Genomic DNA, 25,623 nt, shown 5'->3' on the forward strand with positions numbered 1-25,623 from the left:
ATAGAAATTATCATAGGTACTGTGCTAAGAACATTATATCTACTTTATACAATTTAATCTTCAAACCTAGTGAATTTTATTTTATCTATATTACAAAATAGGATAATGAAAATTAGAGTGGTTCACTAATTTTCTCAAGTCAGTGGCAGTATCACTAATATAAGCACATAAGTATCTGATCACAACACCTTGAGTTTAAGCATCAGGACTACCTGGATACTTAGGTTTTGAATAGAAGACTTCATACAATTTTTAGAAATGTAAATTGTAGAACTTGATCTGGTACATGAAATATATGCAAAACGACAGAAAATTAGGCCAGATGCAAATTTAATGCTTTATTGGAAGAAGTAACGCCTAAAGTTGTAGGATTTTGATAAAAGTTCTTTTGCCTGACCTAGTTAAGTAATTATATCAAGATTTTATATGAATAGACTAGAACATCCGAAGTTTTGCCTAATATGTCCAAATTATAAAGCAGTTTTTCTTAAACAAATATTTGTGTACCTTATTTTTGTTATGCTTAACTGTGACTAAAATCTTTAAAAAAATTATCTAATAGGGGAGTGGCTAACATACAACGTTCTTTAAAGGATGTATAGAGATATTTGTCATACTTACAATACATGAATTACTAATAACATGTAAGTGTAAATTTATGATATCTTGGCCATTACTTTTTGTAATCAATATCACTTTTCTGTGATATCCTCTCATCTTTAGAAGAATAAGAGGTGGAAACTGTGTATGATTAAAATATTTACATTTGGAAGAAATTAAATCCCTGGTTAGTTTAATATATAGTTTTGGGTTTTTTGGTAGGTACAATTTTTTAGTATATAAGTATATCAATATTATTGCTATAATAACTTAAATATGGTATTCCTTTCAGTTATTAATATAGCATTTGACATAATGTAAAGGATATTATTTTTATCAACAACATGAAGCTAAAAGAAAAAAAATGATTCCTTCAATTTCTGAGGGAATAGGATATTTTATCTGGTATTTTTTCCTCAGCCATAGTATTTCCCAATCCTATAATCAAAATGAAGACTTTTCTAACATGGAAGTTCTCAAAAAGTCTACCATCCACACACTCCTTTCAAGAAAATATTAAAGGATGTATGCAAGAAAACCAAAGGAGACAACACGAGAAAAAGGAAGATACTGAATCCAAAACATGTGGATATAAAGCAGAAATAGAGGTGATGAGGCTTACAGAGGAGAGCTTACTGAAGGCTGAGACAACAGGTGTGGATTAGAGCAGAAGAGCAGAAAGGTTCAGAACAGAGAAAATGCCAGGCAGAGGACAAACGTTTGCAGGAAACCGCAATGTTGCTTGCCACATGTCCATAAATTGAAACAGCCACATTTCCGTAAATTGAAACAATTCAGAAAAAATTTAGTCAGTTTATTACTCATGAAATAGCGGCCAGCATGAGCTTCTTGTTCACATGGGTTCTCATTGTCCCCCAAGCCCCTAGAGGCATGTGGAACAGGCCCAGTGGAACACTGCATGCTGTGCATCCATCGGGGGTAAACAAATCTCCTCAGAGAAGTAGAAGGCTTTACTGTAATTAAATGTTTGCCCACATAGTCTCTAGGTTCCAAAGATGTTTGCTTGAAAAGATTGTTTAAGACTTATAGAAACACCATGGAGAATTGCCTCCCCATATCATCGAAAATGTGAGTGGCTTTTTCTTATAATGTTTTTCTTTCATCAGGAAGAAAAAGACAGCTATTCAGAAACTTAATGGAAGCCGGACAGCCTGGTGGCGCAGCAGTTAAGGTCCCATGCTCCACTTCAGCAGTCTGGGGTTTGATGGTTCAGATCGTGGGTTCAGACCTACACAATACTTGTCAAGCCATGTGGTGGCAGGCATCCCACATATACAGTAGAGGAAGATGGGCATGGATGTTAGCTCAGGGCTAGTCTTCCTCAGCAAAAAAAAAAAGAAGAAGAGGAAGAAGGAGGATTGGTGTCAGATGTTAGCTCAGGGCTAATCTTCCTCAAAAAAAAGATACTTCATGGAAGAGAGTTATGATTCAAATATAAAGTCAACTAAAACTGGACATTATTTAAGCAACTGATAGTGTTGAAAGGATAATCCATTTGATCTTGGCATTCTCATTTTAGTGTCACAAGGATCATAGCATTAGATACTGGTGATGGACATGTATCTATAGCATAGTAAATTACACTGGTAAAAATCATTTACAGACATAACAATATTAACAGTATTTGTTGATTTTCAACATTGAGAATCAAACTGCAGGCAAATCACAGAAGACATTTTAAGAATAGTAGTTAAGTATAATAAACATAAAATATAAGTAGGTGAAAGAAGGTGAGGTGAATGGGTGGGAGGTATGGAATTAAGGGAGTCTAGTGACATTTTTCTGAAGTTGATGGAACAAAAAAATAATTTTACTTTTATTATTTAAAGTTACAAAAATTACCAGTAGAATAACTGTAAAAATAGTTGACCATCACCATTGGGAAGTGGCAGCTGGGGTAGTAAAATAAGTTAAATCTTTATCTTTCAAAATAGACAGTAGATATGGTCTATATTTGATACATCATCAGTGAAGGAATACATGTATCAGGGTAATGATAGGAACAAGTAAAAGAACTATATGTAAAAGTGGTTAGGGGGCTGGCCCGGTGGCACAGCGGTTAAGTTCACACACTCCGCTTCTCAGCAGCCCAGGGTTCGCCGGTTCGGATCCCGGGTGTGGACATGGCAGTGCTTGGCACGCCCGGAGAAAACCCCTGGCCTCCAAAGCGGAGTGTGCGAACGTAACCACTATGCCACCATGCCAGCCCCCATCAGGTCATTTTTTCCAGAGATAAATCATACTTTCATCATAAAAGATGATTTAGAGAAAATCATATATTAAAATTCTTGAACATGTTTTTATTTCTGGTAATACAGGTGATTTTACATTTATCTGATATTAGTAATTCTGTAAAAATAATAGAAACAGTAGCCATTTTGCCAATAAGTGGAAATTTGGCATGAATACACTTTGGAAGAAAACACACAAAGAAAGATTACTAAGTAATACATTAGGTGAGTTGTCTACTACCGCTGAAATAGTAACTGTCTTCCTGCATCACTCTGGAAACGTTAGAAATGATAGCAAGGAGGTACAAACAAAACATCTAAGGAGAGAAAACTAAACGCTATGTTTCCTTGTAGACATCTAAGAATGTTCGTTGTGTAATATTTTATGAAGATTTGGCTTCAGAAAATATACACTGTCAGAAGGGGGCCAAGATTGTAGGCGAAGTTAGCCAATAAATTGTTAGACTTTGAACAAGCAACCTAAAATGATTTAGAATTGCTTCTTGTAAATGTATACAGAAACATTTGCTGGTACTCAATTTGCTTTCAAAATCTAATGTCATTCTTTACATATCTCTTCTTGGTAATTATAACAGTACAAATACTGTAAGTTATTTTAGACATATAAACCAAAATATATATTGTTATTGAAACAGCATATGACACATGACCATAATAGAAGAGAGACCATAAAGAGCCTACGCTAATGATAGTGTACAGGCAACAAGCATAGCTCCAAATCCTGGCTCTGACACTTAGTAGCTATGGGACTTGAGACTGGTTCTCTGTGGTTCAGATTAACCGTCTGTAAAGTGAGGCTACAAATAGAATCCACTTCATAGGCTTTTGTGAGGATTACATGAAATAAGACGTAAAGCAAGTAGAAGAGTACTAAACATATACTAATGAGGATAAATGATATTATCCAGCCCTTTTATTTCTAAATTGCTAAAAGTTTAAGCCCAACAAATTTAAGGGATTTACTCAAAATTTACAAAGGTGGCAAACCTTGGTTGAAATCTGTTTCTTTATTCTTAGAAAGAAATATGCAGAGTATGAGCTTGGAAGACAGAAAGACTATCTGGTAACTGGTTGGGCATATATCCCTTAACTTTATGACCTTCAGTTTCCTCAGGGATCCAACTGGTATACCAATAATACCTACATGTTTTGAGGAGTAAATGAAATAACAGAGCCAAAGTACCTCACACATAACACATGTCAGATATATATTATTTTCACCATTTTCCCTCACATTCTGCATATGTATTGCATTCTCTCAACCCCACCATATTGGCTGAAATGAATTACATGTTGGAAATGGGAGATAAGTAGTGGTTGAAGAAGGAATAAACATTTATTGAATACCAATTACATATGCCAAGTAATGTGTCTGCATTGTTTCATTTAACTCCCCAGTAGACTGAAGTTGCTCTTTCTACAGTCACTACTAACATTGCCAAAGTCTGTGGTTATTTCTCAAGCTTCGTATTATAGAACATTCCTCCTGTATTCAAGAGTCAAGCTCATTACCTCTTACAAGTTAGAATTTATTTCTCCGTTTCTGGGACACAGTTCTCTGCTCTTTCTCATTTTCACCTCATTAATCCTCTATAGATTCTGTTACTCTTCTGGGCCTGTGCTTGTTAGTCTTTCCCGGACCTCTCACCCTGGTGTTCTCACTTTTTTACACCTCAGCGGATCTCCAGTGTTTACTGCAACCCACACCTCTTCCCTCAGATGTATAAATAAAATGTGTCTACACTTGGATGGACCACAGACACCTTAAACACCCTGCGTCCAGTATTGAACTTAATGATTTTCCCATCTAAACTAGATATTTTAACAGTTTTCTCATCTCTGTTCTATTATTATAATCTTCTCAGGAGTTATCATTGACTCCTGGTCACCTCTCTTTCCTAAATTCAATCAATCAACGAGTCCTGACCATTTAGCTTCCAAAATATTTCCGAATCCATCCCTTGCTTCTTATCTCTAATACTTTAATCAGTATACTCTCAAGCCCCAATTATTACCAACTTCCTAAATGCTCTCATCTTTCTATTCTTGCACCACCATATTTAACCTCCACACATCCTAAATTAAATATTTAAAAATCTAATATGGCCTCTCCTCTACATGCTAAATTCACTGAAAATCTTTGTGGACTGGTTTGTTCAAATATTTACCCAAAATATTACATTGTTGTGACTTATTATTCATGGACTTTTAAAATATGATTCCCAAATAAACGACTCAAATTTAATAGTGAAAAGATAAAAAACAAAAACCATGAAGACCTTCAAAATATACTTTTAAAAGTATTTGTTGAGGTGTATAGAATACAATGAAATATAATTTTACTATTGTTAGTATTTTCAAATTGAGAAAAATGCACAGGCATAGTTTACATTCTTTAACCTGTAAATAGAAATATCAATCACAATTGCATTATTATTTTTTTTTTTTTTTTGAGGAAGATTAGTCCTGAGCTAACATCTGCGGCCAATCCTCCTCTTTTTGCTGAGGAAGACTGGCCCTGAGATAACATCCGTAACCATCCTCCTCTACTTTATATGTGGGACGCCTACCACAGCATGGCGTGCCAAGCGGTGCCATGTCTGCACCCGGATCCGAACTAGCAAACCCCAGGCCACAAAGGGGAACGTGGGCACTTAACCACTGTGCAACGAGGCCAGCCCCTACATTGTTTTTTTTTTATTCTTATTTAGACATTTGCAAAGTAACAGATAAATTGATACATAATTAACAGAACCTATTCTATTTTTACCATAAAATCATTCAGTAAATTCATGAATAGTACTTCATCAAGGGATTTAAAAGTATTATTACAAAAATAAAGGAGTATTACCTTATGACCCAGCCATCCCACTACTGGGTATCTATCCTAAGAACCTGAAGTCATCAATTCCAAAAGTCCCATGCACCCCTATGTTCATCGCAGCATTATTCACAATAGCCAAGTCATGGAACCAACCTAAGTGCCCAGCAACTGATGATTGGATAAAGAAGATATGGTATATATATACAATAGAATACTACTTAGCCATAAAAAAGGGCAAAGTCGTCCCATTCACAACAACATGGATAGACCTTGAGGGTATTATGATGAGTGAAATAAGCCAGACAGAGAAAGACAAACTCTGTATGACTCCACTCTTAGGTGGTAGTTAACATACAGACAAAGAGAACTGATCGGTGGTTACCAGGGGAAAGGGGAGGTGGGGGGAAGGCACTAAGGGTGAAGTGGTGTACCTACAACATGACTAATAATAATGTACAACTGTAATTTCACAAGGTTGTTAACTATCATAATCTTAATAAAAAAATGAAGTATAGAGTAGCATATACAGTGCCTTTAGCTCAACTAAATTACTTGTTCTAAATAATTTTTACAGAAAAAGAATATATTCTCATTTTTTCTGCTTTGAATTCAGTCGAGGTTCATGCTTTCTTTCTTCCACAAAATATAGATGATACTACTTCTATAGCTAATGTTAACTTTTCTCCCTATTTTCTGAAATATCAAACCAATATTTCTTTGAGACTACATAAATACTTCATTGATTTTGCTTTCCTTTCCTATTTTGAGGCTTAAAATTATCTTCAGGATCCTGGGAACTCATTGAGAGATTGAAAAAAATCTGGTAAACTACATAAAGAAACTATAATTTAAACTCTGAAATAGTATTTCAAAAGACTGTTCAGAATGTGCGATGCTAAATCTCAAATATGTTTTTGATATTTTTATGTACAAAATAATTTCACAGAGTGTCTTTTAAATACAAGTCAATTGGCCCCACTTGTACATTCGGAAAGCTAATAATTCTATATTAGAAGTAGAACAGCAAACATTTCATTATCTTACATTATCTTTAATATTGGTAAAAGACAATAGCATTTAGTATGGGGTAGATTATACTGTTTTATTTTTTTATTTATTTATATTTTTTTAAGATTGGCACCTGAGCTAACAACTGTTGCCAATCTTTTTTTTTCTTCCTGCTTTTTCTCCCCAAATCCCCCCAGTACATAGTTGTGTATATTTTAGTTGTGGGTCCTTCTAGTTGTGGCACGTGGGACACCGCCTCAATGTGGCCTGATGAGTGGTGCCCTGTCAGCGCCCATGATCCGAACCAGGAAACCCTGGGCCACTGTAGCAGAGCGCGAGAACTTAAGCATTCAGCCACGCGGCCGGCCCCAAGATTATACTCTTTTAGATAAGTGTTGTGTGGCTAGGGGAACAGTGGGCATGTGTATTATTGGAAACACGTAATTTTATACTTTATTTGTGATTATGTAATTACTATTTATTTTTTTCCTTGTTATAAGCTTGAATGGAATGGTTTCCGGTTTAAGATTAAAACCTCTAAAGAACATAGAAGACGAGACCAGTACGATAGAGGTTTGAGCACAGAGACAGTTTGGATAACAGCATCTCTCTGTCCGATGTAATTTTATTTGTTCTATTAAGAAATGTACACGTTTTACCATATGAATCTCAAGAAAAGGGTTGACATATCAAACTGTTAATAAATTTCAATATATCTATTTTAAACCCAGAAATGTTCAATTTTGGACTTCCATCTTTTGGTCGTTTTACAGTCTAATATTCACCTATCCGTGCTGGGACGCCATATCACAGTTGATGTCGGTTCTGATCGGGCTTGTGTCAGTTCGGTTTGTTGGGGCCCATTTCACACTTGTTAAATATTGCTATCACCCCTGCTTTTAAAAAAGTGCGTATATTGCATATTGTAAAGAATTATTTTCAAAAAGAAATGTCAGATTATATGCTGGAAAGGACTTAACCAAGGAATATTTATAAATAGTCCTTTGGTGTTGCAAGAATTAATACAAGACTATCCTCATTTTTTATACCTAATAGCATACAAAGGCATAAACTCAGACTACTAAATTTCCAACTAGAATTTATTAAGAAGATAAAAATTAATCCCACAATAATTTCATGTAGAAAATAAAATATTTGTGTAAAATTTGAAATTAATCACTTAAATAGAAATACACAAAAAATAGTTCTTCAGAGGAGAGCTATAATAATCTCCACATTGAAAACCATACCTTTCCAGGTTATGTTCTATTTTCAAAGAAATATTAATTTTTTATTTTTATATTTTGGCTGAGGAAAATTTGCCCTGAGCTAAAATCTTCCTCTTTTTTTTTGTATCTGAGCTGCCACCAAAACGTGGTCACTGATGAATGGTATAGGTCCACACCTGGGAACTGAGCCTGGGCCACTGAAGTGGAGCACACTGAACTTAACCACCAGGCGACCAGGGCTGGCCCCCAAAATATTAATTTTAATCCAAGAGTGTCTTTCAAATATTCCAAAAGATTAAACTTCATTTTTACTATAAATCATGCCACAGTCTGCAATAATTTTATTTTCTATGAATCTAATAAAACAAAATTATGGAAGAATTTATCATTTAAGAATATTATTTTTCTTGGAGAAGTATGCATGTTCCCAGAGTATATCAATACATTGATGTTAAAGTGTTTCTTTTGAAAATTCATTTCATTATACAGGGGATAATTTTTAAAAGTCCATTATAGAAATGAAATGTTAAAACTAAATATTTTTGCCACTTGGAGAAAGACATACATAAGTTCCTAGTCATTGTTCATTCTTTAAATAAATAAATGTATAATCATAGCACAATATGATTTTATTTTTATTTTATTTTATTTTTCTTAATAAGGCTCCACAGGACTCAGGGCAATGAAACAAGCAGAGAAAAACATGGCTCTGTCACATCACAGAAGACCTGATCCTCATATCTTGTCTTACTGTGGATAAAAACTAACAGGCTTTCTAGTTTAGCATGCAGAAAGACAACTGAAGACTTTACAAATCTATAGCTCCCCACATCTATTTAAAAACATTTCAATCCCACTCTTAGATGGAGTATCTCTTGTTAAAAGGAGAGCTTTTTCTTTATGTTGTTGTTGAACGATTTCTAACTCTACTCCAAAAGTTCATGGGCACCAATAACCTCTGATACACGAGGGACTTCAAACTATTCCTTCTCTACATGTGCCCGATGTGGGTCCCAAGAAAGAACAAAAGCAAGTACAACGTCCTTGTACTTTGTTGCTGAACCCATTGCGCTTACGAATGTGTGGCTGACATCAAGGCCCAATGTTTGAAAAAAAGGACTTTCAGTCACTCTTGGCAACAGCATACAAATCATTGAAATTTCTTTCTCCTAACCTTCTTTCTAGTCTTATTGTGCCAGCTTTGCATTTTAATACACACATATTCTGATATCAACTAATTAGCAAAAGCCAAGTACTGAAAAATTTAAGAAACTAAATAAATTAACTCCACAAAATTATAATTGCTAAAACACTGAAGAAATGAAGGTATAGGCATTAGCAAATATGTTTAGAGTTGTTGATAAGATGATTATGTCTTTCCTGAAGATCTTAAATGACCTAAAAAGGTTGTTTTTAATTACAAAAATAATATCACATACAACTTAGGTTAATGCATTTAAAATCTAAATAAGTAGACATTTATTTGAGAAAGCATGAATTAACATAATTATATCAAGAAGATATACATACACACACTCTGAAAAGGCCAGTAGCTATGAAAGAACGTGAAAGATTTATCAAAGAAAATAACCAATAATAGCTCCTATGCCACAGAATTCTTCTGTTGTGATATTTCAAATTGTCAACATACAGATAATTTTCAAAGTATAGAAATACCATTGCCTATAAAAAGATGAAAACTCTCCAACGTTTTTGTAACCAAACCTGATAAAAGAGCATAAAAACTAAAATTACAAATAACATTTAATGTATGAGAAAATTCTATAATTTATCAGAATTCAACAGCATATTACAAGTATCAATTAAGACAAAATAGAAATGCAAAGATGGTTTAATTTGAGGAAATACACCCATAGATATTTATGATTTTTCTGTTTTATGTTTTATAGATAAAGGAAACTGATGCTGGTAAATTTAAATATATTGCCAAGGCCACACAGCCAGTGCGGATCTGAGATTCTAAAATCTATACTCTTAGCCAATAAATTATGCTACCCCACAGGATAATGAGACATAAAACTAAAAGAAATTCGTTAAAATACACACACACAATCAGAACAGGAGTAAGCAAGTCTAGCACGTAGGCCATTAGAGTTACTGTGATTGAGCGTCTGCTTAATTCTGACACTCTTAGAGAATAAACCATAAGGGAAAATATATTGAGTTACATGATTCTCAGCTTCTGATAAAAGGAACCTTGAGTTATGCAAAAAAATGCAGGTGAGGATACAGTGGAAACTATGAACCACAGGCCTAGAAAAAATAAGCTGGTATTTTTTGTTGCATTCTGTAAATCATACAGATTACTAAATTTGGTTATCTTTTCTGCATCCTGTGCTTGTCCATTATATCCAATTGGATCTCAAGCTTTGTGAATTCCATCTCAACAATACTATTCAAATTCAATTTTTCCTCTTATTCCTACATCTACTATCCTTGCTGGGCTCTGATTGCCTTCTTTCCAAACTACTGAAAAAGTCTTCTCAATGCATCTCCTCCACCCCACCCAAACCAAAAACATTACCTCTGTAGCACAATAACACAGATAAAACCTAGAAAAACGGTTTCGGGAATGCTAACTCTGCTCAAGAACTTCAGCTTCTTTCATCTCCTGTAATGACCAATTTACACCATATCCTTCTTAAAAGTACCCTACACACCAACACAAACGGAAGGCTTAATTTCCTCACATGTGCCTCACGCCTTTGATGCCTTCAGAGTTCCATCTTCTTTTTCTATTCTGTCATCTCTCACCTGGCTTTATCTGTCGAACTCTTTGTTTTATTTTTTAAGTAAAAATTGTACATATTTAAGGTATACATCATGATGATTTGACATATGTATACACATAGTGAAATGATTGCTACAGTCAAACTAATTAACGTATCTCCTCCTGACATAGTTACCACTTTGAATGTGTTTATATGTATGTAGTGAAAACATCTGAAATCTATTCTCTCAGCAAATTTCTAGTATTCAATACAGTATTATTAACTACAGTCATCATGCTGTATAGTAGATCTTTAGACTTATTCACCCTACATAACTGCAACTTTGTACCCTTTGAGCAGCATGTCTCCATTTCCCCCACCTCCTTGCCCATGATAACCAGTATTCTACTCTGTGCTTCTGTGTATTCAACTTTTTTAGATTCCACATATAAGAGAGATCATGTAGTTTTTTCTTTCTTTGTCTGGCTTACTTCGCTTAGCATAGCATCCTCCAGGTTCATCATGTTGTTTCAAATGGCAGGCTCTCCTTCTTTTTAAGGCTTAATAATATTTTCTCTGTATATAGAACGGACCCTTCAGTTGTTTCCACATCTTGGCAATTGTAAATAATGCTGCAACGAGCATAGGAACACAGATATCTCTTTAAGGTACTGATTTCATTTCCGTCAGATATATACCCAGAAGTGGGATTGCTGAATCATATGGTAGTTCTATTTTTAATTTTTTGAGGAACTTCAATGCTTTTTTCTATAATGGCTGCACCCATTTACCTTCCCACCAACACTGCACAAGGGTTTCATTTTCTCTATGCCCTCACCAACACTTGTTTTCTTTTATCTTTTTGATAACATTGAAATCTTTTATAGGTTCTCTTCCATTTCTATGGCTCTCTCTATTAAAATTCAAATTATGAAGGTGTGTGAGTACATTTAGATACATAGATGCATGTTGGGGTGAGGGTAAAAAATATTAAAGTGATATTCAAAATTAATAAAAAATTTAAAACAGTACATATACAAAACCATAATAACTACATAAAACCCATAATAATAAGAAAAGTATTTGGGATCATAAAATACTCAATTTTGAAACCAAGGAAAAATGTCAAAAGATTCTTCTAAATCTAGGCAATCAAATGAATAACCGAATGGAGTACTTATAATATAGGTCTCAAGTTTACTGTGCTTATGCACCACTGTTATGTAGATAATTTATGATATGTCTGCAGTAGACTCCTCTGAGTTTGGATTTACCAACTGCAAAATACTTGCTTTCTAAGTTCCTTCCCAACATTCTTAATCTTTGATTCTGCAAGTCCTTCTAAAATTTAGGATTGCATTTTACATATATATACAAAATCTGTGGAAAATGGTCCATGCTCACAACTATGAATCTCATATTAACCTGGCTATATGAAATATACTAGAGGCCTTTACAAATCAGCTGAAATGTCAATATTCTGTGAATTAAATTGATTAACTTTCCAAATGATGGTTGTATATTTGTGATCAAACAATAAATATATTTTTTAAAAAAGGAAGTAATCTACTAAAGGGACCTAGAAGCACTGGCTTTTGTAATCTTGATTTTATGAGTTAGAAAAATGGAAAACTGTACGGTTAAGTTACTGATTGAAGAGGGGTATGCTTATTTACTTATGTCAAATGAAAATCTAGAATTTTTAAAATGTAAATTACCTATTTTTCTTTATTTAGGTTTTTGAATGTATATACTTGGACAAGTTTATGAACATCAATTACTGAATACACAAGAAGAACAGAGGAGAACTTTATTTTTTTCCTAGTATATAAAGGAAATATATTTTTATTAGTTTCAATATATTTCAAGTTGATTTGAAGATTTCTTTCTGCTTTTAACACAGTGACAACATACTATGCTGTCAGTTTGACCTCAAATGTAGGAAATCAGAAAGATTTAAGAACTACTCTATTGTTGGTAGTTTCTTCCTCACTTTTTCTAGAACAGAGATGCTATTCAATAAAATTTCCTGCACTGCACAGTCTAACAAAGGCATACTCCCAACGTAAATGACAGCTGAAAGATTAGAAATGATACTGAACGAAGTTTTACATTTCCCACATCTCTTGGCCTTTGGCACCGTGTAGAAATGACATTCACAATTTTCTGTTCTACTTTTCCATAGCACCTAGCAAAATCCTGTATTGTTTTGCCCTCACAGTCCATTAGAGCAGAATTAGTTTAAATTTGTCTTGCCTCACTTTCTATGCACAACTGAACACAAATGATCTTTATCCCCTGAAGATATGACTTTAAGAAAAGTTTTCTTCCTCACAATATAAACATTGTACAGAGAATTTGAGCCATATGAAACATAATTATTGTTTATTCACAAGGTATCCTCCTCTTTGATATGTTACCTTCCATATTGAATGTATATTGAGTTCCTTTTGAGGTTTGTGGAAGGTTATGATAAATTGACACTACATCAAATATATCTTCTCATTCAAAACGAAGTTTAAAAGCAGGAAATCTTATTGAAGGGAAAGCTCGGTGAAAGGCTTCGATGTACTAGAGGTCTACACTTATTATAACTACTCCTTCTTAAATGGTGTTCTTAAGAGCCTCCGTGAAAAGAATGAGACATGGATATTGAACACCAAGGTAGGATTCACTTCATACCTGAAGAGATTTTCAGAGGAAAACGTATTCAATTATGTAAATAGGGAGTGGGGATGAGGAAGGTAGAGATATTGCACTACTTTAGTTACAAGAAAAATATAATTAGCTCTTAATTATATGAGGGCTGATTAATATAGTCAAGCTCATGCTAAACATCCTTGTTTGGTTATATTGGAGTTAGCAGACTGGGCAGATGGAGGTGGAATCCATAAGGAACCAAGCTCTGAAGCTCGCCTTGGGCCTGTAAGGCAACAAGGATGAGGTTTAAAGAATGGGACTCCTGGAAGGCAACTTAGAATCTTTCTTCCACCAGTTGGTGTCTTTCTGCACATTGCCTAATGTTTGAGCACTGGCTTACCATTAATTTGCAAATTAACTAATTTACTTTTGAATAATAAAATTGATTGGTTGCTTTACTAAGGCCAATGCTATAATATAGTTTAATTTTAAATTATCTTAAATATTACATAATGAGTAAAGACCAATATAAATGGCATAGTTGAATTTTAGAAGTTTTATCTGTAATAAAATATCCATCATCAGACTGTAACAGGGAATATCAAGTTTATCATGTTTTTAAGAAAATACATAATTTCCATTAAACAAACTTCATATTAACTAAGATTGTTTCCTATCTGCATATTCATTGTTCACATTTTTTAGAAAAAAAGGCAAAAATCAACTCTCCACATTAAGGGCCAATGATAAAAATTATTAAATTACAAGATTCAGATAGCTATAAAATATATAATAGATGTCGATGATTGTGCTCTGTGAAAGAGTCTTTGACTTAAAGAAACATCTATTTTCTCTACATTTCCTTCTTTATCTCTAGTCACACAGAACTGGAACTAGCAGCCATGGAGGTTACTTTAAAATCATAAACAATATCTCAAATACGTAAATAATACCATGTATACTACAATAAATAATCTACAAAAAACCAAATTATATACTACAACACATATCAAGTTAAGTGTATTTTGCTATTTTATTGGACAAACAGATAAAAATACAGAATTAAAAACTCCAGATCTAATCAAAAGAAAGTTTAATTTATGAAATTCTTCAATAGGAAATTTTATCCACACACACACACTCCATATGGGGTAGACATTTTCATTTCAAAAGATTGTACTAATTGACCAGTTTCACTCTGACCAAACTACTTTATCACTGGCTATGTTACCACTGTTCATTTGGTTGCCCAAAAGAAAACTTGTATGTAAAACTCACATTTTAGACAAAATAATTATAGAAGACATTGCTTTAGATTTCTTATGTATGGTGAGCATGCAAGAAAGAAGCATCCAGCTATCACTATGGAGATAAATGGAAATCTATAGAAAAACATTATTTGCTATAATAATTGAAGCTAAAGGAAAAGAAACTTCACTTACAATACAACTACTGTTATGTATTTTTATAAAAGTAAATTTCATTGTGTATTTAATTGCTTAACATTTATTGCAAAACATTTTAATAGAGGGAATCAATATAAAATTATAAGTAAATTGGCATCACTTACCTCTCTTAACATTTCTGCTTGTACTTGTGGACTTATCTGAAGGACAAGGGCAACGTCCTTCACATTTGACTGAGATCTGTTTTCCTAAGACACATGTCTGATATTCTAGTTTGCACTGTATAAAAAGATAAAACAATAATAATTCTAATATATTTAGTTATATCAATAAAAAGTCAAAAATGTGACAATATTACAGTTGCAATTTTATTATACATGCTATGGAGAAAGATAAATGAATGGGAGAGAACAAACAGCATTACACCTGAATTCAAGTCTTATGCATACCATTTCCTAAATGCGGCATTAGGGGCTAGTTTTCTAAATGTTTTCAGCCTCTATTTTCCTATATGAATAATTGAGATATTAAGACTGAACCTACAGCTTTTTAAGAACCAAACAGCAGTAGCTACCATGAACCAGGCTCTCAGTAAATATTAACAAAATCTGAATGAAATTAAAGGCAAATAATAAAAATTATTACGTCACATGAGGGTTTTTTTTTTAGTTTGGTTTTTCTTTGACTTTATTTGTAAACATTACTCTCTGCAGAATTTTAAGCCTGAGTACCCTTAACTCATTCTTACGGTGATATTTTATAACTGCACATTTGATATGATTAAAAATATTGTAAACCTACTCCATCTTTCAAGAGGCAATAATTATCTTCCTACTCTACAAGAAATAGATCTTGCTAATTCTGAAGTAATGTGATTTCTTTAGTGGCTACGTCCATAATTTGCTCAGTGCAAATTATTTTAAAAGTAAATAGGGTAGACTTTCTGGCTCCCATCGACAAATGCACCAGTGACTAATTTAATTCAGCTTCAGCTGATAACAAGAAGCACTGAATACACCCAATGACTAAACAGATTACACACATCTGTGCAACATTTTTTTTCCTTGTCAAATAACTCTCTAATGGACAAGCAAAATTCTTAACTAGCCCTGCAACAAATGATTAAGAATTATTACACTTGGAACATACTTGTAGTGACTTAGTGGGCCTTTTTGGAGGAATAAACTCTTTCAAAGGTATTATTTCTCATTATTCAATATTTCAATAACTGAACAAAATGAACTTGTCATCTAAAATCACAATGAATTTTAAGTGTAATTACAAATGCCCAGGAATTAATCAAAAGTAGAAAGAGTTAAGAAATTATGAGTGCTTTGATGAAAGCCAAATAATTTATATAAAACTTTGAGACTTGAAATCTCATATTCTTTATGGTTACTTCTTTTAACTTAGTACTTCAGAACCCTGGATTGGGTCACAAGAAAATTCTGACTCATGACATAATTTAAGAAAAGTTCAAGAGCAATTGTAAGTGGTATACGAACAGGCAAAGTCAAAAGTCAATATTAATTATAGCTAATATTGAATTTTGAAATTTGAAAATATGTTTGCTCCCTTCCAAGATACATTACGCTTTACTCATTTACATTTTAAATGTAGTTTATTTTAGCAATGATTTTTTATTCAAAGAAGATGAAAGTTTGAAAAATACTTGAATGAACAACAAAAATACATGAGGTGTTAGTTTATTAAAAAGGTGAATCACGTATTTTCTGTTTAAAAGTTGAGGTGTCATTGTTTGTAATGTTATTTACCAAGGAAGTAATTTACAAGAAAAGAGCACAATCTTTATAAAAATTTAACTTGCATCAAAAAAGTTTCACCTCTTAGCTAATTTTCTTTGACATAATTATAATTTAAAAATTTCAAAGCTGTCTGCAAGATTTGCGTTAAATGATAAAGTTACAGTTTTGCAAAAGAATTGCTTTATAAATGAAACAATTTCTCTTTCAGAATGATTCTACAGAACACTTTGTTTCTGGATGTGTTTCTGTAAAGAGCGGCAGAATCAAACGTACAGCAAATATACCCCATGCGCACAGTTATTGAATCTAGCTTCCTGTAATCAGAAAACCATTTAGTTGTATTTACTTATGGATTGATTTGGGAAAAAAAGGAGTCTTCATGAAGAATTTTATTCAAAGAATACTAAGACATGAAAAGTGTTATTTTGAAATATTTTTTACCTACATCCACTGATTGCATTTCTAATTAATAATGTCCAATTTACTTAATTATCCCAAAGCTGAAATATTTATCAAGGTATAAGTGAACTAAAATATCACATAAAGGGCATGCTCATTAGTCTATAATTACCAAAAAATGCAAATACTGTAGAGAAAGACATGATTAATGCCTTCCTGATTAAGACCCTGAGTATTGAGAACACTTAAGTTATGAGATATTGTGAAAAGCAAGCCTGCAGAATGATGTTTCAGTGGTCAAAATTGACACTTGTCATGGAAAGTAAGTTAAAGTCTTGGCTTCATAACAAGATCAAAGAAGAAAATATGATCTTACTAGGAGAGATCTAGGCTGCCCAAAGAAAAGACCTCAGCCATCAGGGTCAGCAAAGACTGGGAGAGGCTACTGTTACAGGTCTTCAAGATGACGCAATCACCATGGCCATGGGAGATGACTTCAATCAGAGATTCTCAGATGGAGATGATTTTGCCCCCCAGGGGACATCTGGAGACATTTTTAGTTGTCTCAACTAGCCGGCTAGGGGGATTGCTCTGGCCCCAACTAGTTACAGCCAGAAATGCTGCTAAAAATCTTACAATGCACAGGTCAGCCCCCCAAAATAAAGCATTATCTGAACTCAAATGTCAGTAGTACACAGATTGAGAAGCCCTGATGTAGGCACTGGTCCACTGAAAGACAAAGAATGGATTAAATGGATTAACTAAACTCCCAAGATCTGTTCCATATTTCCTTAGGAATTTTTTCTTGGGCATTCATGAAAGTAATGCATATAAAATAAAAACAATGGTATAAAAAACTACCAACTACAGGGACTTTGATTATCCAGAAAAAGCAGAAAATGAAAATCAGCTAAAACAACAAAATACAGTTTATAAATTACTATTTTCATTGTGGCATCACTATGTGTCAAGAACTGTGACAAGCAGTGTTGATACATTAGCTTTTTGATCATCAAAATAAGATAGGTATTTTTTTATATAAATTTTACACATGAAGCTTAGAGACCTTATGCAACTGATCAAAAATATATGGCTAAAATAGGATTCAAGCACTATTTTATAGTGCTTCCAATGTAGAACAAGTATAGAATTAGCAAGAGGTAAAAACGGCAACAATGTTCTGTTTCTCATTGAAATGGCGAAAATTTTTAGTCAAGTGAAAAAACAAATTGGGAAATATGGAATATTATGAATCACTGATGTTTTAGTCTCTCTCTTTTAATCTATTGGACTGATGAATCTATTACATTATACCTTTTTATACCTTAGATAACCAATATCGTAGACACAATCTGAGCCTTCATGAATAGAATCCCTCATACTTAGCTATAGCTAACACTTTTTAAGTAAATCTCCTCCACTTGAGTTTTTCAGATCCCCACTCTGGTGTTTCCCATGCAAAGACAATCAGAGGAGGAAAAAATGAGTTGATTCGTCTTGAATTCATTCATTCAGTAGGGACTTACTATTTGCACACATATATCATAATTGTAGCATACATGCACAAGCGGGGAGTTAAACATAGGAACAACTTTTATCGACCCTTTACACTAAAGTAGACACTATACCATTGTTTAATCTGCTTAACACTCTAGTTTTCATTAAGGAATAACACCCTGCTTATTTTGGGTAACTTCTCGTCTCACCAAAAACTTTATTTTTGGAAACTTCTTTTACCCTACAAAATGTTATATCATACCACCCTCACCATGGGTGACACGAGGCAGGTCACAGTCATTTTTTCTACATTCTCAGTTAGATCTGAGGGGACAGAGGTAGGCCGTAAAAGGGACAATACTAAGGATGTGAGCACAGATGCTACTAAGCAAAGTCCAAATGAAAAAAGGACCAAATAGAGTCCTGAGAATATTAAGTCCTTAATTTAAGCAATCTTTAAGGCGCACTGATACGCAAGTCAATTTCCTCTTATTCCTTCTACTTCAAACTGTTTCTATCAGGCATTCAAGTCAGCATCTAGAAGTTGGGTATAGGAGTTCCCCTTATCCACAGTGTTGCATTCCATGGTTTCAGTTACCAGCGGTCTGAAAACAAATGAAAAATTTTAGAAGTAAACAATTCTTAAGTTTTAAAATGCATGCCATTCTGAGTAAGGTGATGAAATCACTTAATAATGGCCCCAAAGTGGAAGAGTAGTGATGCTGGCAATCAGGATATGCCAAAGAAAAGCTGTAAAGTATATTGTCATAGTTATTCTATTTTATTATTAATTATTGTTGTTAAACTCTTACTGTGCCTAATTTATATAATAAACTTTATCATAGGTATGTGTGTATAGGAAAAAACATAGTGTATGTATATATATATATATAGGGTTCGGTACTATGCATGGTTTCAGGTTCCACTGGAGGTCTTAGAATGTATTCCCAGCAAATAAGTGGGGGGGCGGGCAATTATATTGCAGAAGACAGGTTGATTTTAACTGAGGTGAGAGGACATGAGGACAGTAAAGGCACTTTAACTCAGGTTAATAAATTTACAATCCTTGTTATGTAGTCATGAACCAGTTAAAATAGTGTTCTCTTGTCAACTAGATTACCAGAGCAATGAGCACTGCCAGGAAAAAATGAGGCAGAAAAGTATCCTTTACCTTTATCTTACTGAACACATTCTCTTAGATGTAATGTAATCTCTGGACCAGTAGGTATATCTTCAATTTTCCAAATAGGTATTATTATTACAGATATTTTATTTGTCTTCTGAAATTAAACACATCTCAAAATACCCAGCATAAACTTGTCCTTTGGGACAGAGCTTACACTGTCCTGTAGTACAACATCAGAACATGCCAAAGAGAAAACAACTTGACATATGGATTGTGAACACAGGATTGGATGCAATACTGGTTTTTGGAGGGTTTCCCTTTGAAGAGTATCTGAGTATGATCACAGATGTACATGGGATTGCTGCATTACATTCTGCTGCAAACTCTATTTAACGCAAAGTAGTCCTAGAATGTCAGGATTGTGTATTCTCTCATCTCAGTCAAGACTGTGAGTGAATGCATATTAAAAAAACCTTACTATTTTTCATATTATTGAATTATTTAGTTGAGTTATAAGATCATCTGTTGTCAAATGTCTCTTATTTTGTGATTTGTGTGCATAATGAACAGTTCATATACACATTTTCCTCTTTGTTAGGCCATTGTTGTAAACAGATATCCTAGACTTCAATATCTGGTAATAAATTAAAGTTTTTTAAGGATCAAAAGGATAGTATGTTTACTTTACAATCGCCTCATTTTTACAGTTCATTGAATTTGTCATTAAACTCAAATTCTTGTTCAAATTATTCCAGACCATTGTTGCTTTCCATTATCAGTAATAGCTTCAGTTAAAGTAAAATCTATAAAAACATGTTTGATGATTGACATAATACATACACAAAATTAATGAAATCATTTTAACTTACTATTGATCTACATTCTCATTATTTATCTTAATATATAATATGGACTTTGATAGATAACAGCTTATAGAATTTTCCTTAAAGATACAGGAATGGTTAAAAATAATTAAGGAATGGATGAAAATGGAAGATCATGATACCAAGTACTCCTAAAAATGAGGATGATATTTGAGAAGAAATTATTTTTACAGATATAAATGGAAGAGAATCTTTGAAAAAGAATAGGAGTAAATAAGAAGGGATTTTAAAAGAACATACACAGAGATGAAAGATTCAGGACAGTGTTGCCTCCAGGAAACACACCTCAGCCCCAAGGACAAACACAGACTCAGGGTGAAGGGGTGGAGGACAATACTTCAAGCAAATAGCAAGGAAAAGAAGGCAGGTTTTGCAATTCTCATATCGGACCAAGTGGATTTCAAAATAAGACAGGTAAAGAGAGACACAGAGCGACAATATATAATGATCAAAGGGACACTTCATCAAGAAGAAATAACGCTTATAAATATCTATGCACCCAACACAGGAGGACCAAGATTCATAAAGCAACTATTAACAGACCTAAAGGAAGATGTTAAAAACAACACAGTAATAGTAGGGGACCTCAACACCCCACTCACATCAATGGACAGATCATCCAGACAGAAAACCAACAAGAAAATAGTGGAGCTAAATGAAAAACTAAAACAATTGGACTTAATAGACATATATAGATCACTTCACCCTGAAAGAGCTGAATACACATTCTTCTCAAGTGAACATGGAACATTCTCTTGGATAGACCATATGTTGGGAAACAAGGTAAGCCTCTACAAATTTAAAAAAATTGAAATAATAACAATCATCTTCTCAGATCATAGTGTTATGAGGCTAGAAATTAATTACAAGAAAAAAGCCGAGAAAGGCACAAAGATGTAGAGACTAAACAACACACTACTGAACAAGCAATGGATCATTGAAGAAATTAAAGAAGAAGTAAAAAAATACCTGGAAACAAATGAAAATGATAGCATGCCATACCAACTCATAAGGGATACAGCAAAAGCTGTATTAAGAGGAAAATTCATCGCAATACAGGCACATCTTAACAAACAAGAAAAATCCCAAATAAGCAACCTTAAAGCACACCTAACTGAACTAGAGAAAAAAGAACAAATGAAGCCCAAAGTCAGCAGAAGGAGAGAAATAATAAAAATCAGAGCAGAAATAAATACTATTGAAACGAAAAAGGCAGTAGAAAGGATCAATGAGACAAAGAGCTGGTTTTTCGAGAAGATAAATAAAATTGACAAACCACTAGCCAAACTTACAAAGAAAAAAAGGGAGAAAGCTCAAATAAACAAAATCAGAAATGAGCGAGGAGAAATAACAACAGACTCTGCAGAAATACAACAGATTATAAGAGAATACTACAAAAAACTATATGCCAACAGAATGGATAACCTAGAGGAAATGGATAAATTCTTGGACTCCTACAATCTCCCAAAGCTCACTTAAGAAGAGGCAGACAATTTGAACAGACCAATCACAAGGAAAGAGATTGAAACAGCAATCAAAAACATCCCAAAGAATAAAACCCCAGGACCAGATGGCTTTCCTGGGGAATTCTACCAAACTTTCAGAGAGAATTTAATACCTATCCTTTTCAAGCTATTCCAAAAAATTAGGGAAGATGGAACACTTCCTAACACATTCTATGAGGCCAACATCACCCTGATACCAAAATCTGACAAGGACACCACGAAAAAAGAGAACTACAGGCCAATATCACTGATGAACATAGATGCAAAAATTCTAAACAAAATTTTGGCAACCAGAATTCAGCAATTCATCAAAAGAATCATACATCAGGATCAGGTGGGATTCATACCAGGGACACAGGGATGGTTCAACATCCGCAAATCAATCAACGTGATACACCACATCAACAAACTGAGGAATAAAAACCACATGATCATCTCAATAGATGCAGAGAAGGCATTTGACAAGATCCAACAGCCATTTATGATAAAAACTCTGAACAAAATGGGCATAGAAGGAAACTACCTCAACATAATAAAGGCCATATATGACAAACCCATAGCCAACATCATACTCAATGGGCAAAAACCGAACTCCATCCCCCTGAAAACAGGAACGAGACAAGGATGCCCTCTATCACCACTCTTATTTAACATAGTACTGGAGGTCCTGGCCAGAGAAATCAGGCAAGAAAAAGGAATAAAAGGAATCCAAATAGGGAGGGAAGAAGTGAAACTCTCGCTGTTTGCAGACGACATGATCTTACATATAGAAAACCCCAAAGAATCCATTGGAAAACTGTTAGAAGTAATCAACAACTATAGCAAAGTTGCAGGGTATAAAATCAATTTGCATAAATCAGTAGCATTTCTATACTCCAGTAATGAACCAACAGAAAAAGAACTCAAGAATACAATACCATTCACAATCGCAACAAAAAGAATAAAATACCTTGGGGTAAATTTAACTAAGGAAGTGAAGGACCTATATAATGAAAATTACAAGGCCTTTCTGAGAGAATTGGAAGACGACATAAGGAGATGGAAAGACATTCCATGTACATGGATTGGAAGAATAAACATAGTTAAAATGTCTGTTCTACCTAAAGCAATCTACAGATTTAACGCCATCCCAATCAGAATCCCAATGACATCCTTTACAGAATTAGAACAAAGAATCCTAAAATTCATATGGGGCAACAAAAGACCTCGAATTTCTAAAGCAATCCTGAGAAAAAAAGAACAAAACGGGAGGCATCACAATCCCTGACTTCAAGACATACTACAAAGCTACAGTAATCAAAACAGCATGGTACTGGTACAAAAACAGGTGCACAGATCAATGGAACAGAATTGAAAGCCCAGAAATAAAACCACACATCTATGGACAGCTTATCTTTGACAAAGGAGCTGAGGGCATACAATGGAGAAAAGAAAGTCTTTTCAACAAATGGTGCTGGGAAAACTGGAAAGCCACATGTAAAAGAATGAAAATTGACCATTCTTTTTCACCATTCACCAAAATAAACTCAAAATGGATCAAAGACCTAAAGGTGAGACCTGAAACCATAAGGCTTCTGGAAGAAAACGTAGGCAGTACACTCTTTGACATCAGTATTAAAAGGATCTTTTCAGACACCATGCCTTCTCAGAGAAGGGAAACAATAGAAAGAATAAACAAATGGGACTTCATCAGATTAAAGAGCTTCTCCAAGGCAAATGAAAACAGGATTGAAACAAAAAAAACAACCCACTAACTGGGAAAAAATATTTGCAAGTCATATATCTGACAAAGGCTTAATATCCATAATATATAAAGAACTCTCACAACTCAACAACAAAATATCAAACAACCCAATCAAAAAATGGGCTGGAGACATGAACAGACATTTCTCCAAAGAAGATATACTGATGGCCAATAGGCACATGAAAAGATGCTCATCATCGCTGATCATCAGGGAAATGCAAATCAAAACTACACTAAGATATCACCTTACACCCGTTAGAATGACAAAAATATCTAAAACTAATAGCAACAAATGTTGGAGAGGTTGTGGAGAAAAAGGAACCCTCATACACTGCTGGTGGGAATGCAAACTGGTGCAGCCACTATGGAAAACAGTATGGAAATTCCTCAAAAAATTAAAAATAGAACTACCATACGATCCAGCCATCCCACTACTGGGTATTTATCCAAAGAGCTTGAACTCAGCAATCCCAAAAGTCCTATGCACCCCAATGTTTATTGCAGCACTGTTTACAATAGCCAAGACGTGGAAGCAACCTAAGTGTCCAGCAACAGACGAATGGATAAAGAAGATGTGGTACATATATACAATGAAATACTACTCAGCTGCAAAACAGAACAAAATCATTCCATTTGCAACAACATGGATGGACCTTGAGAGAATTATGTTAAGTGAAATAAGCCAGCGAGAGAAGGACAATCTGTGTATGACTCCAGTCATATGAGGAATTTAAAATTATGGACTAAGAACAGTTTAGTGGCTACCAGGGGAAAGGTGGGGTGGGGGGTGGGCACAAAGGGTGAAGTGGTGCACCTACAACATGACTGACAAACATTAATGTACAGCTGAAATTTCACAAGATTGTAACCTATCAATAACTCAATAAAAAAAAAAGATTCAGGACAGAAGGTTAAATTTACTCAACAAGAGAAAAGACTGAAAATCTCAAAGCAGGAGATGACTTCAACAATTACGCAAACAAAAATACTAAATTGTGACATCTTGTTCATACATTTCAATGTCTATTGGGCTTACATACTTAAATTTTTATATTAACTGTTTTAATAAACATAAAGCTTGAGGAAATTCCTTGTTTATTATGCATAAGAAATACCAAGAGCCTATCTATAATTATGTACTATTCTTATAGCTAAGATATATGCTTAATGGTCAATAGCCCCTATGCAGTCCTTTTTTTTTTTTTAAAGATTGGCACCTGAGCTAACAACTGTTGCCAATCTTCCTTTTTTTTTTTTTTTGGCTTTATCTCCCCAAACCCCCATGTACATAGTTGTATATCTTAGTTGCAGGTCCTTCTAGTTGTGGCATGTGGGACACTGCCTCAACATGGCCTGAGGAGTGGTGCCATGTCCGCGCCCAGGATCCAACCCTGGGCCGCCGCAGCGGAGCGCACGAACTTAACCACTCGGCCACGGAGCCGGCCCCCCATGGAGTTTTAAGCACTGGTAGCAATGAAATACCTTGGGATGTGCTCAAAGAGAAATATAGGGAAGATCTGGTGCAAATGGTTTTGACACGAAGATATAAACGCGTAAACTTTGTTTCTCCACTAGGCAAAGTTTCCTCTTGTGCAAATCTCAGAGGGTAACCTGAGAAGCCATTATACCCAGAGTTACTGTGCCTTCCATTGACTGACTACAGGAATAAATGCGCATCTAAGACCATGGCTTCTCGTACACATTGGGAAGGAAGACTCCTGGCCATGTTCGCTACAGTAAAGAGGGAGGACCTGCTAACTGGAGTGGCTAATACATATTCTTAAATATGAGTTTATACAAGAAAGGTGAATACGAAAAAGAAAAACAGTCCGGGTAAGGTGAAACAGAGATAACAGAAGCAAACAAGTTCACCTGCAGAGGTGGATAGTTTATTAAATATTGTAAATAAACAGCCAACCTTCTAGGATACACATGCACACAAAAACAACTGTAACAAATTCCATGTGTCCTTGTATATATATTGTTTTAA

At 34.3% G+C, this 25,623-nt stretch overlaps 1 protein-coding gene across 3 annotated transcripts in view; it reads right to left on the reverse strand.

The window, feature by feature from the left end:
• The window catches only part of SPOCK3 (SPARC (osteonectin), cwcv and kazal like domains proteoglycan 3), a 468,925-nt gene that overhangs the window by 126,642 nt on the left and 316,660 nt on the right, over positions 1-25,623 (reverse strand). For all 3 annotated transcript variants that reach the window (XM_070505032.1, XM_014851442.3, XM_070505033.1), the window contains one exon: positions 14,877-14,991. In XM_070505032.1, the coding sequence (XP_070361133.1) occupies positions 14,877-14,991 (115 nt within the window). The remainder of the gene's footprint in view (positions 1-14,876; positions 14,992-25,623) is intronic.

The sequence above is a fragment of the Equus asinus genome, chromosome 3 (assembly GCF_041296235.1).
Source record: "Equus asinus isolate D_3611 breed Donkey chromosome 3, EquAss-T2T_v2, whole genome shotgun sequence".
NCBI lineage: Eukaryota > Metazoa > Chordata > Mammalia > Perissodactyla > Equidae > Equus > Equus asinus.